The sequence below is a fragment of the Carassius auratus genome, chromosome 1, assembly GCF_003368295.1.
Source record: "Carassius auratus strain Wakin chromosome 1, ASM336829v1, whole genome shotgun sequence".
NCBI lineage: Eukaryota > Metazoa > Chordata > Actinopteri > Cypriniformes > Cyprinidae > Carassius > Carassius auratus.
The window spans coordinates 25,585,168-25,598,708 of NC_039243.1; the positions used below are offsets into that span (position 1 = coordinate 25,585,168).

The window sequence follows — 13,541 nt, forward strand, 5'->3', positions numbered from 1 at the left end:
TAATACTGTGAGAAATTCTGAAGCGTGATGTTACTCCAAGGTGAATAATTGAAAGAATACCTTTTGGTTCTTGTCTGCTATATGGAAGAGGTGACTGCAGCATGTCTAAGCCCAGTCTTTCTGAAACTTAAGCTTTTTCTCCACTGGTTCCTCGGTGAATAGTTTTTAAATTTAGTCAGTCAGACGCTGGTGTGTGAGCGCATGACTGTCAGTACCCTGAATTCTCACAGCATGCGGTTTATTTATCACTGTTTGCCTTCAGCACCTTTACAGAGGGAGATTATCCATTTTAATAGCTGTTTACAATATTATATGTTAAAGAACAATTTTCTAGTCTTTATCCTAAAGGATGGCTGGCCCTCCAATCTTCAAGTCTGTTCAAGGACTTTGGAATTTATTTATTTATTTACTAAGAAAATAACATAGAATAGCAAAAGATGTATTCTCATCGTAGTTCATTCTTTTATTTATTTATTTATTCATTCATTTTTTAATTTTAATTTAATTTTTTTATTTTTTGTCTGACATTTGACCTCAGTCCTTTTTTCAGATGACGTATGACGTAGTTAGCAAACGCACGTGCGTGTTCGCGCGATATCCAGCTGCTAAATTAGTGTGGAGATAAAAAACAAATCAGGTGAGTTTTATTAACAATACTTCGTTTAATAATGCTATGGAAAGATTTTTATGCTTTACGAAAGATACGTGTCTTTACAAGCTAAAAGAGTCGGAATAATAAAGTTAAATCAGTTATGTGGTTTGTTTAGCTAACGTTAGTTAATTAAGTTACTGTCTGATGGAGTTTAGCCTTCCTCTCTTCCCGCCTGAATACTTTCTAATATTTCAGTTATTAAATTCTCATGTTTGCGATGTTTATTTTTTTCTTGACTGATACCCTCTCCAAAAAAATGTGTCACTTTTACAGGGTAAAATTTAGTAGGTTGTGTTTTTTAAACAATTTGTTGGATTCTTATAAGAGTATTATAACATTAACAAGCGTAAAACAAGTTTGTTCAAGATGCGAAATAGTTTTCATTGTTTATATAACTTACTTAATAAGTTATTTTAATATAATTTGTGTGTTCATGCAGGTTTCTTACATAAAAAAGAACTGGAAAACATACATTTCTCAATAACAATTCTTTTTTATTTAGTGTGTGTAATCATTATTTTTGTTGTATGCATTGATTTTAATGGGTGAGTTTGTTATATAGACTCAAAACATTCATTAATTACCATAGACATAACTAACCATAAACCATCAAAGCATTTTTGGGAAGCCTTTAACTTGGAGTCTGAATGTGTCTGTGAATTACTGTAAGTTGCATAAATGTAAAAATATATAGTCTGTTCTTGTTTTGGACACAGTTAGATGTCTTCATTAGATTGACTGTGTTTGAGTACAGAATGAGTGACGTGGAGCTGGTGAAAAAGATGCTGCGAGCTGTTCTTCAGAGCAGTAAGCACGGTGTGGCCATGGCCCGTCTGCAGGGAGATTACCGGGCTCTGACAGGAGAGGTGATCCCTTACCGGCAGTTTGGACATACCAGTCTAGAGAGTTTTCTGCGCAGTATTCCCAGTGTGGTGCGGCTGGAACGCTCCAGTGCTGGAGAGGTGATGCTTTCACCTGATCTTTTGATGCAACACACAGCTTTTATTTTGGTGGATAATATATTGCAGCATTCTATGTATTTATAGCATAATTTATACAGTATGCATGTACACTATTGGTGGAAAGTTTGAAATAATTTGTTTTTGAAAAAAAGTATTATGCTCACTAAGATCATGAATGCAGTGAAAACAGTAAAATTGTGAAATATTATTAAAGTTTAAAATAAGTGTTCTATTTTAATATATTTTAAAATGTAATTTACTCATATGGTGGCAAAGCTGAATTTTCAGCAGCCATTACTCCTTCTGAACTATCTGTTTAAACATATTAGAATGATATCCTGACCTAAAGGATCATGTGACTGAAGTAATGGCTCCTGAATTTTTTTTAATAGAAAAGTTCTTTTAAACTGTAATATTTCACGGTATTACTGTTTTGTTTATTTGAGGCTCATAAGGCCACGGTAACCGGTTTCATATTTTCTGATTTTGTGTGGTTGTATTAGAAATGCCAGAAAACAGAATATCATCAGAATATCAGATCTCATTCAATCTCATTCAAAAAGATTTTAATTCAGGTATTATAACATGAAATCAGTCAAGTTATGAATTACTCTATTTAAGAACTAAAATATGATAGACTTTATTTTTATGTTTGTAGGTCATGTGTTTTGCTGGTGTGTGTGAGGAGACAGCACACATCGCACAGCTGGTCGCCAGACAGAAGACTGTGAAGAAGTCCGGCTGCTCTAAATTACTGAACTTCCAAATGAGAGCGAAATCTTCATCTCTGTTTTCACATAATGGTACCACACATCCAGACAAACGAAAAGCCCCAGTTAAAGGGATACTATTATCAGATTTAATGTCATTTTCATGGTTAACATGGGAGAAAAGCTTCTGCTAAATGAATAAAATAAAATTGTGTATTATTCTGCTTTCATTAAGTGAACAGTTTATTTAACAAAATAAATTGTGTTAGGTGCAAAACCTGTATTTTAGATATTCTCGAAAGCGACAAATAATTTAAATTACTTTCTTTACTTGTCGTTGCACATTGAACTGAGAAAGTATTTTAACACACATTGTTTTTTAACCACATTAATCTGCATGGGGGATTAAATCTTTGACATTAGAAATGCTAGGTTGTGTGCCAACATCCCAAGAGGGACGTTATTAAAGGTTTTATTGCTGTGCTTTGGCCCACCAATCTTGTTTGTTGTATATTTGTGCCAGTCAGTCACAAATGCACACTACTGCCATGGATTGAGCATTCTGCACTCCGTTATGCAGCCCTTCGAGGTATGTGATTGTTTATTGATGTGGTTTAACTGTTTTGGTCTTCGCAGTCAAACCTCGCTTGTCTCTGCGGCAACCGGGCCACATGACTCATCCCTCTCGAAGCTCCTCATCCAAATCTAATTTTTACCCTAACCAGCGGCAGCTTTACAGTACTGACCTCCCCTCCTCCCGGGTTCCTACTCAGCAACTGAACAGGAAGTCACCAGGGTGTGTGACACAAGGCAAAACAACTGATTGTGAGCACTAAAACAGTCATCCCACCACTTACACTGTATCTGATTTTAGGTTACAGGGGAATACATTTGTACCCAGCAAGTTCAATACGGATTTAAAGACTCAGCCTTATAAGACCAGTGGGAGACCAGGTAAATTTCACATTTTGCCATTCTTTCTTCTCCTTCAGCTTGTCCTCCTGAAAATGACAAAGTCTGATCAGACACAATATTTTATTCGGAATGAGTCCCAATTCCCGGAAAAAAAGTTTTGGTTCCATCGTTCTACGCTTTTAAATGTCTTTAAAGAGTGACTAAATGGGACCTTAGAGGATGTTGGGACATTAAACGTCATCAAACTTTCCAACTTGCAGATTTTATATAAAGATTGTAAGAGTTGTCAGAAGTTGTCAATAATCCAAAAGCCAAAGGTACATCCCCATTGGCTTTTTGTCAAGGAAACCATGGTGATGATTTCCGGTTCCAGGTTGGCCTACAAAAATACGTCAGCACTACAGCACTATTTTTTTCAAATCTGTTTTTGCTATATTTAGTCAACTTTAAAGGGTTAGTTCGCCCAAAAATTTAAATTATTTAATTAATGACTCACCCATATGTTGTTCCAAACCCGTAAGACCTCCCCTCATCTTCGGGTTTGGAACGACATGAGTGTGAGTCATTATTGACATAATTTTCATTTTTGGGTGTACTAACCCTTTAAGTGTGATGTTTATTTGTGTGTTATTTCTTCAGCTCAGCAAAAGCCTGTTAACCGTGCTGATGTTGAGGTGGTTCAGGGTCGCATCAAACAGCTTTTGCAGAAGTACTGCAGTGGAGTCTGGCTGTCCAAAATCCCTCAGCTCTATAGGAATATGTTCCAGGAAGAGCTCCACATGCACAAAGAAGTGGAGAAATGGACGCACATCTGCACTGTGAGAAATTAATCAATCTGTCTGCTCAAACTAACAAAAAGTTCTTGATTGGGGTTATTATCATTAACTAAAACTAAAAAAAATTAATGGAAGTGTTGGAAAAAAAAACATGATTTTTACAATTAAATACAAATATTAGATGAAAATCTAGATGAATATTGACTTGAAATAAATGAAAATTTAAATCTCAACTAAAAAATTAGGGCTGGGCGATAAATCGATTTTATAGATTATCTCGAATGTATCTCGTAGTTCCGAATGGGCTCAAGAGAAACATGCTACAGAGTGAGAGAGATGCTTCGCCTTTCGAGATGAACAAGACCGCGGCAGCACAAGTACACCCACGAAAAAAAGCAACCTACAGCAGTGTTACTCGTTGCGCGACTCGACAAACCTTACTTTTGTAGATCACATGGCAGTCAATAATAAGATGATATGATTATGTAGTCAATACAGATATTTCATAAAACCTTTAAAAACAAGCAGGGCTATAACATAACCCATTAAAAAACTCACATCATTTCTACACCAGACATGAGTGGTGCGATCCAACAGAACCCAGTGATATTGTCTACACTGGACACGACTGCGACACGACCCCATCAGAAAACTGATGCCTCGTTCCATTTATGGCGAAGTGTACTGACACGACGTTCAGAGGATTTGACACTGTAGTGTGATGTCATCAAGTTTAGAGCAACTTTTAGCACAGCGGGCTGCGACACAACCATTAGACAGTGTCTACTCTATTACAAATAATTTATTATTTAAGAGAAAAGAACTTAAACCAGCGGCATTACAAGGTGGCAATATAGACTAGAAAATATATTTACATTGTCTCTGTCCTACATCCATGACACTCACTCACTGCGGAGTTGCCAGTTTTAATCTTGACTCGTTTTCTCGATGCATCGATTACAAACCCTGACGATTCATATGCATCGATCTTGAAACATGATTTCTGAATCGTGAATCGGCGATCTCGGAAAGTAATCGATTCAAAATGCTAAGAATCAAATGAATCGCGATTTCTATAGTGATTCAATGCTTTCAGAATAAATACACATTAAATTACTACAAGCACAAATTAATGTAGACCTTGAACAGTGTTCGTGGCTCTTACTGTCCTTCTCGCGCTCCACTGTTTACCGCCTGAGACTGTCACAGGATTGCGCTCGTGCTCCGTTCGTCTCTGATGCAGCTGACGTGCGATCAATAGCACTCGTGGCCAGTAGCCTAATACTAAAGTGAAGTAGTTTTACTTTTCTGTAGTTTGTCAATGGCTCTCTGGTTCTAACCAATGCCGTTACCTGAGCAGTTGAAAGCTGTATTTATTGCATGGACGGAGCAGAAAAGTCAGTGTCTAAATCATATGTACAGTTCCATTGAATGATAAATGTGTTTAAACAATGGATAAACCGAATGTATGAAGGAAACTGTTAAAATAACCACAGCATTAACAACAACCTTGAAATAAGAGTGTGAGGCTTATCTGAGAATCAGATGCATGAAAGTAGCATTTGTTGCGTTCTCTTTCAGAATCATTCGCTGATGGAGAAGAAAAGTTAAATAGCTTCAATAGCATTTTATTTTGTGAAAATGAGATTAAGACGTTTTCACACTGAAACAGGAGTGCTCGCGCTCTCATATATGTGCCAGGCTTTATCTGCAGCTAAACTGAATAAAAGCAGAATGCACGGGTGAAACATAAAAAAAAAAAAAAACACACAATAAAAAATTTATGAATGATGCAGTGCTAATTGACATATCATTACAGTACAGAAACTTTAAAGTATATTTTCTACCTTATTCTGTGCAAAAAATTAAAAGAATTGCTAATTAAATGTAGCCTAGTATACAAAACAATCCTAAAATTGCAGCTAATTAAAAGCTAATTACAGCTAATTAAAAGTAATAAAAGAACAAGAGAATTCCTTGTAATAAAATTAAAAAAATAATAATCATGATAATATATAGGCTACATACATAAAATGATTGTATTTGACATTTCTGTCACTTCTGAAATGATGGCTACACCTCTAGGGTGACAAAATCTTAGCCTATACTTAATACTCTTAAAGCTCTTTTTTTTAAATCTTGGCTTACATACTTTTTTACGTATGCCATGTCGCATCATTAAACTAGCATTTAACAATGGACAAAAGATATATTTATTTATTTTATTTAAATTTATTTATTTATTTAACCTATGGTTCTCTTACCATAAAGGCTGCTGTGTAATTTGTCCTCTAAGCATTTAAACAATTTAAATAATCTTGTGAATGCACTTAAAGAATGCAGAATCGAATCGTTATAATCGAATCTAATTTAATTGTGAATCAAATGAAATTGAATCGTTCTAAATTTGCAGTCGTGAATCGAATCGAATCGCTGCCTTCCCAAAGAAGGTCTTTCCAGCATTAAGGTAATACTGTTTTTTTTCTTGTCTGTTATAAATTTGACTGGTAAATAATAAAGAATGAATCTGAATATTGATTTTAAGTAGGAGGAAAAATCTATTTAAATCATAAATCAGGGATTTTTTATTCAGGCCATATCTAAAATATCATAAAAATGATATCTACCATATCATAAAAAACAACTAAATGGTTATATATAAAATAAACAAAAAAATTATAATTTTGCAAAAGCACATAAAATGACAAATTAATTAAAATACAAATAAAATCTCACTTAAAAGTATTACTAAAAACTATAATAGTATATAAATATTCAAATAATTCTGTGTTAGTATTATGGTATGTCTTTGTGGTGTTCCATGGTCATTATATGAACCATCATTTTATAGAAAATAACTTTCTTAAAATATCATATTTTGTTTTACAGCTGAATGGGCCATACAGGAATGACACAAGGATGAATAAATTACAATTTACACTTTTGGGTGAATTAGGGGCCGTTCACATATCGCGTCTTTTGCGCGCTCAAGTTTGTTATTTCCAATGTAGTCACGCAGGTATGCACGCTCATAATGGAAGCCACGCGGTCGCGATGCGAACGCGGTGTGACACGCTTGTTTTTTCCAGGCGCATCCACACCGCATCGGATTAAAAACATCTAAACTTTTCAGAATGCCGCAAGCGCACCGCAGGTCAAGTGACCAGAACTAAACATTCAGCTTCATCCTTTCCCGTAACAACGTTGAAAGCTCAGCCAAGATGAAGGAACAGCTGATCATAGCTGTATATGGATTGCCATTTTGAAATAAGATTAGTAGCAGAGCTACTGAAAGCGATTTTTTTTTTTTTGTGTGCTGCAAATCCATGTATCCTGTGTTGAAATTTTCGTGTCTTCATGGAGAGAGCGCATCATGGTTGCTTAGCAACGGCAGTTGCCTCAGGAGCGCTTCTGCCTGAGCGCTTTGGAAAGAAGGAGAAAGCAGCGCGCCTAGTGTTTTCCATGCGTTTTAGGCACGATTATGTGAACAGCCCCTTATTCTTTTATGTAATAAAGTTGGTGACTATTACAGTATATAATATAGGATCCTTTTTGTTTTCTGTCTCACTGCTGTTAGGTTGAAAAGCCAGGCAGCAATAACATAGTTGACCGCCTTGTTTATCCTTTCTCGGAACCTGCCCAAAAACCAAGCACTGTTCCTGCTTTATCTCCATGCAAGTGGTCTCCAAATGCAAAACAGCCAACACCTGCCCAGCAAACAACCCGCATCCTCAGAACTCTTGCCATTAACATTCCTCCTTCAGCCCAGAAATCTCAGACACCCTTGAGCCCGACATCGCCCAATTCCACCAAGCTGGATTTCACTCTCCCTGAAGCACCTAAAGCTCACCCTCCCTTGCTCATCACCCCTCCTTCCACTCCACCTTCTCACCAGCCTCTGACTCCAGAGATTAAGCAGAAGCTGCGTCAGCTGCTCAGTAAATACAGCCACGGCCTATGGGCTCATGCACTTCCACAACTTTTCCAGGATGCCTTTGGGTAGGATGCTATACTGTTAACTTTTTTAGTATGCCACTGACATTTTATTTTATATAAAAATATTATTTTTGGCTGTTCAATTAAAAATAAAGATAGAAATCAATCAATTAATAATAATGTACTTATGAATAATGCACAAGGAACAATCATACACTTATGATGGGCATGCCTTTAAACATAAGTTTATGTTTTTTCTTTTTTTTTTTAGGAAATTAGTATTTTATGAGTAGCACAGGTATTTTTTTTTTAATTTTCTGTCTTGTCTCTCAGGTGTGTATTTCCACAGTATGTGTTGGAGGATTTGTCTCTGTTGGCAGATACATGTATGGTTGAGTACCCCATGCCGGACAATCGAAAGAGAGCCATACTGTATGCATTACCATGCCAGGTGCAAGCACAGCCCCGTCCTCGCCCACCACCACTGGTTATGCCCTGCACCGGCAACCATGTACCTCCTCTGATCATCCCAACAACAGAGTTCCTATCTGTTTTGGTGATGGAGGTCAGCAGCACAAACAACATTGTTCTCAGGTAAGACTCACAAAACCAGTACTTTACTATTAGATACAAGCTGCATCTCTAGTTCTGTATCATTTGGACTATTTAATCTAATTTATGGATTCATGATGGAGTCTTGTTTTTCAGGTTTGTGGGGGAAGTGTACTCTAAAGCTTTGGAGGTGTTGGAGGAGGCCATGCTACAGTTCTATAGTACAGTAGGTGCTGGACTTTGTCTTTTCTCCCCAAAAATTGGACAACTCGTGGCAGTTGCTATAGAGGAAGATGCAGTACTAAGAGCTCAGGTCCACCAGGTCACAGAGGACAATCTGAAGGTATCAGAGTCTGTATACATTTCCGTGTATAAAACATAAAGTCAGTTTGCATTAGATGTAATTCAAACATTTGCTTTTTCGTAGGTGTACTGTGTAGATCACGGGTTCTTTGAAGTGGTCAGCAGGAAGAAGATACTACAGCTGAGGGATCAATTCCTGACTCTTCCCTTCCAGGCAACCACATGTCAACTTGCAGGTAATTTTGTGTAGATATGTGAGCATGCAAGCTTATTTCTGACACAGAATTAAAAAAATAAAATAAAAAGTAAAGTAAATGTGACTTTTTTTTTTTCAGAATTGCGAGTGATAAACAGAATTGTGAAAAAGAGTTGCATTTATCTTTAACTTTTTATTCCATAGCAGAAAATAATAAACTCAGTTGTGATGTAAACTCGGAATAATGAGAAAAAAGTCCAGTTACCTTTTTCATATTTTTATTCCATGGTGAAAGTAATTTCCAAATCTGAGATAGTAATATCTGATGTAATTTTGTGTTCATATTCATGTTTTGTTATGTTAGGTCTGGAGCCATTCAGTACAGATGCTGTAGTTCTGAAGACACTGGACTCATTAGCTGTTGGTCGTACACTGTTGGCTGAGATTTTGGAGCGTGAGGACACACCCCTTATTGTGCTGTATGACACCTCTCAGAATGAGGATGTGAATGTGAATGCTGTATGCTTAAAAGCCTTGCAGGATAAGTCCATGGAGAATCCTTTACAGGTCCGTCAGAATTGAATAAAATCGCATGATAATTAAATTGCTGCATATTTTGTTAGACTTTGAGAAAATGAATAAATAAATCCCCCCCCCCCCCCATCTCTTCAGGTGAACAGTGTGTACACAAACGTGTGTGTGACAAATGTGTGCTCGGATGGCAGTATTTACTGTCAGTTGCCTTCTCGAGGCCAGGCCAAACTCAAAGACATCATGGACAAGATTGAAGCACATTTCATCTCTCAGGTAAAATTGTTAAATTCAATGTTTTTCACTTTTTCATTTTCAGTGTATTGATTATGAGAGCATTAAATGTCTCTTATGTGTTTCTAAGTTAACATGGGAGCTGTTGGTGTCCACGCCGTTCTGTGGGAAAGTGTGTCTTGCCAAACATAAAGGAAAATGGGCAAGAGCAGAGGTGAGAAGACTGCCTACACTTTCCCTTCATCATCATATCATGTTCAAACTGTCTCTATACAATTAAAGTGCCATTTGTTCAGTGAAAATGTTGGGTTTTTTTCTATGCAGATGTACTTCTGTCATTCTAGAATCACTGAAGTCTTCTAGAATGTCTGAAGTCTTTCCAAATAGAGTGATTCATATTTTCATTGCTTATGTGAACGTGTTGCATTTGTGTGTAGATCATTAACCTTCATGGCAGACAAGTGTTGGACATCCTGTTTTTGGATTTGGGACTTCCTGCTTCTCTGGAGGTTAGCGATCTCAGAGAGATCCCGCCAATCTACCTCAAAGAGCTCATCACCATACCTCCTCAGGTACACATGCAGACGTCTCAATCATTTAAGCTCATCACTTACCACTTACTTTTAACATTGTGTTTGAATAATACAATAACTCTCAACTCTTTTTGCATTTAGTGAGTGTTATTGGATCATGTCTGTGGTATTGCATTAGTCTTTATAAATGAAAGTAAATGTTTCTGTCTTTGTAGGCTATAAAGTGTTTCCTGGAGGAACTGAATGCAGATGGGAGTGTTTGGCCACCTGAAGCTGTTCTGTGGTTGAGAGAGACAATCCTCAACAAAGTCCCCAGTTGCATGAAGGTCTTGCACATTCCATTATTGTGTACTGAAAATTGTGTTTTAATTTTTGATATTATTACTCTAAAGTTTTCTTTCATTGGCGTGTTTGTGTTGTGTTTAGATAGTGAAGCTGGATGAGACCAGGACTGTGCACGTTTATCTCTTCTCTGGCAATGGAGCTCAGGACATTCAGAGCAGTGTGAACCGTCAGCTTGCCTCCTGTCCATTCTGGCAGCGGGATGTCTACTTCAGCAAGATCGCCAGGGTTTCTGAACCTATCCTGCCAGAGGCAGGGGACAGCTCCTATACATCTCCTGCACAGTTGAATGCCCTCACACTGCCCCCTCCGCTGGACTTGCCACTAGTCGGGCAAAACATGGATGTGTTTGTGTCAGTTGCATGCCACCCTGGGCACTTTGTGCTGCAGCCATGGCAGGATCTCTACAAGCTGGTGGTGCTGATGGGAGAGATGATCCTGTTCTACAACAAACAGGAAGTGACCCAAATCAACATCCAGAAGAATAACGTCTACGCTGCCAAGATCGACAACAAGTGAGATATGAGTGACATTTGAGGAATATACTACCTCACCCTTCTTTGTAATAAAATATTTTTCTGTATTTTTTCACTTTCCCTTTGTCTTCCTCTCTATTTATAGTTGGCATCGTGTTTTGGTAAAGGGCGTCTTGACCAATGACTTGGTCTCTGTGTATGAGTTGGATTATGGGAAGTACGAGTTGATCAACTATTCCCAGCTCCAACCACTCATCGATGAGTTCAGGCAGCTGCCGTTCCAGGGAATTTCTGCTCAATTGGCTGGTTAGTCTTAAGTCTTAAATTAAGTTGTATCAAATTTAAGGCCTTAAAATTCTTAAATTGTACAGGAAAGTCTTAATTATGATTTCAAGAGATCTTAAATTTGGGGACTGAAAGACCAGAATTGCGATTATGGCTGAATGTGACTATTAAACTAAAGCCAGGCATACACTGTGCGATTTTGGCAAGGTACCAACTCACACTGTACGAGTAGTGATAAATACTCTAAATACTTTAAACACAAATATCACTTACTTCAAGATATGGGACAGAAAATGTGTAAATATTTATATAATTTAATGCATCTAAATTACATTTTTAATGCCGCTTCTGTGTTTACTCTGCATTGCAAAAATCAATTTTGTTGATACTGATTTCATTTGTTTGGTAAAAGCCCAAATGCAAGAATTTTACTCAAAAGATGATGAACACTTTTAGAAAAAAATGGCTTAAAAGTAAAAATTACCATAAAATTAGTTGGAAATGATTAATTTATATTATTGCTCTGAACTTACCACACAGAAGATGAAGAATATCAAAAAATCCAGAAGCCAGCTATTTGCACAATTAGAAGATATCAGCACAATAACACACTCTATAGCAAAATATTATCTAATTACCGTTATCGATAAAATCCCAGAAAATGATTGAGATATCATTTTTTGTCTATTGCATACCCCTAATTTATATTAATTGATATAAATTAGGGGTAAAAAAAATTATATTGGGGATCAATTATAAATTACAATTTTAAGAAACCCTGTAGGAGACAAGATGGAGCCAATTTGAGCTAAAATTTAATTATATCTTGATTATTTTTTGCCTTTTACTAATATTTGATGTACACCTTTGCTCTGAAATGGCTTAAAGGGTTATTTGTCTTTCAAAGTAGCCATACAGTATATTTCAACGAAACGCCCATTGTTGGCAAGCACATTAAAAAATCTTTAAAGCAAGTACAGTGAAAAATTGCATATTTTTACTAAAAGAATACTAAAACAATTTATTGCTATTTTAATATATGCACCAGTATAACACATTTAAAATAAAGGGTACTATTTTCCAGAAATTTCTTTTTTCTGATACGTTTTTTTTAGGCATGCAAAATTCCACACAGGGATTTGCCAACAACTGATTCTGAACTGGTTCAATTTATGTATCTAATTGTGAGATGAAGTTTGCTTGCCAGTCTTCAGTATGCTTAACAACCAAATACAAACATTACAAATTTAGATATTCACAATACGGAGTAAATGTTATGCTGTCAAAAATATAAACTATATTGTAAATATTTTATATGTATCATCCAGCCCTATATCTGTGAAAGCTTCTTTTATTTGCATGTGAAATGCTTGTTTTCAGGTGTCAAGCAAGGGGTCTGGGGTGAGGAAGCTTCTATGGTGTTCCGCAACCATGTGGAGAAAAAGCCGCTGGTGGCTCAGATCGAGTCAGTCGAGGAGGGGGAGTGGCCCTGGGAGCGCAAAATCTCAGTCTACCTAGTGGACACCACACAGGAGGACAATGACATCTGGATCCACAACATTATGGTGGAGTTTTTAGATGAGATCAACAGAGCTGACTGAGACTGCCACAGCTAGCCTTTCCGAGGACCATGCTGAAACTTTGAGCCTGCAGAAACCTTGATCTAGAATTTGAGAGCATTAACTCTAGATGTGTTTGGTGCGTTATTTTATTTGTGCATGCTCAAGAATTGTTTCAGTTATTGTCCTCAGTGCCATGGGAAAATGAATTTCTTTACTTGTTTTTGCAGTTATGATAAATAATAATGGTACAACATTACCAAATTAACTCGTTATGACATGGACAACTTCTCTTTCTGTCTTTACAATGGGGCCATTTTTGGTACTTTGCTTTTTTTCACGTGTGTATTGTGTGAAACACTACTGCTTGCATAGATTATACTCATTGATTTTTGCACTTGGTTTGTGATCTAAATGTGTGTTTTCTAAAAGGAAGATGGTTCAATTGTAAAAGAACATTTGTGTTCAGATGCTCAGGTTTGTTTGTTTTATTTCCAAGTTAACATTTGGTTCAGAGCATTAAACAAAAACAATATGACACAGTTGGAAGACTGTCATTTGTCTTTGCAACTTCATATG

The 13,541-nt window shown here is 36.7% G+C and overlaps 1 protein-coding gene across 1 annotated transcript; it reads left to right on the forward strand.

Annotated features, from left to right (window-relative positions):
- The first annotated feature begins 559 nt into the window (after positions 1-559).
- On the forward strand, positions 560-13,518 carry LOC113105627 (tudor domain-containing protein 7A-like). Its single transcript, XM_026266811.1, has 18 exons — positions 560-637; positions 1,407-1,614; positions 2,273-2,417; positions 2,961-3,120; positions 3,199-3,278; positions 3,879-4,057; positions 7,593-8,014; positions 8,285-8,545; positions 8,660-8,846; positions 8,931-9,042; positions 9,367-9,569; positions 9,675-9,809; positions 9,898-9,981; positions 10,205-10,339; positions 10,516-10,626; positions 10,727-11,157; positions 11,264-11,424; positions 12,784-13,518. Exons 2-18 carry the CDS (start codon positions 1,408-1,410, stop codon positions 13,002-13,004), a joined length of 3,234 nt encoding a protein of 1,077 aa, XP_026122596.1. The 5' UTR covers positions 560-637; position 1,407; the 3' UTR covers positions 13,005-13,518.
- Positions 13,519-13,541: the final 23 nt, after the last annotated feature.

Excerpts from the sequence above, each read along its gene's own strand:
- LOC113105627 (XM_026266811.1), top strand. The coding sequence starts at position 1,408 with ATGAGTGACGTGGAGCTGGTGAAAAAGATGCTGCGAGCTGTTCTTCAG. Across the intron at positions 3,279-3,878 it reads TAAGACCAGTGGGAGACCAG|CTCAGCAAAAGCCTGTTAAC; the intron begins GTAAATTTCACA and ends TTATTTCTTCAG. Across the intron at positions 9,570-9,674 it reads CCATGGAGAATCCTTTACAG|GTGAACAGTGTGTACACAAA; the intron begins GTCCGTCAGAAT and ends CCATCTCTTCAG.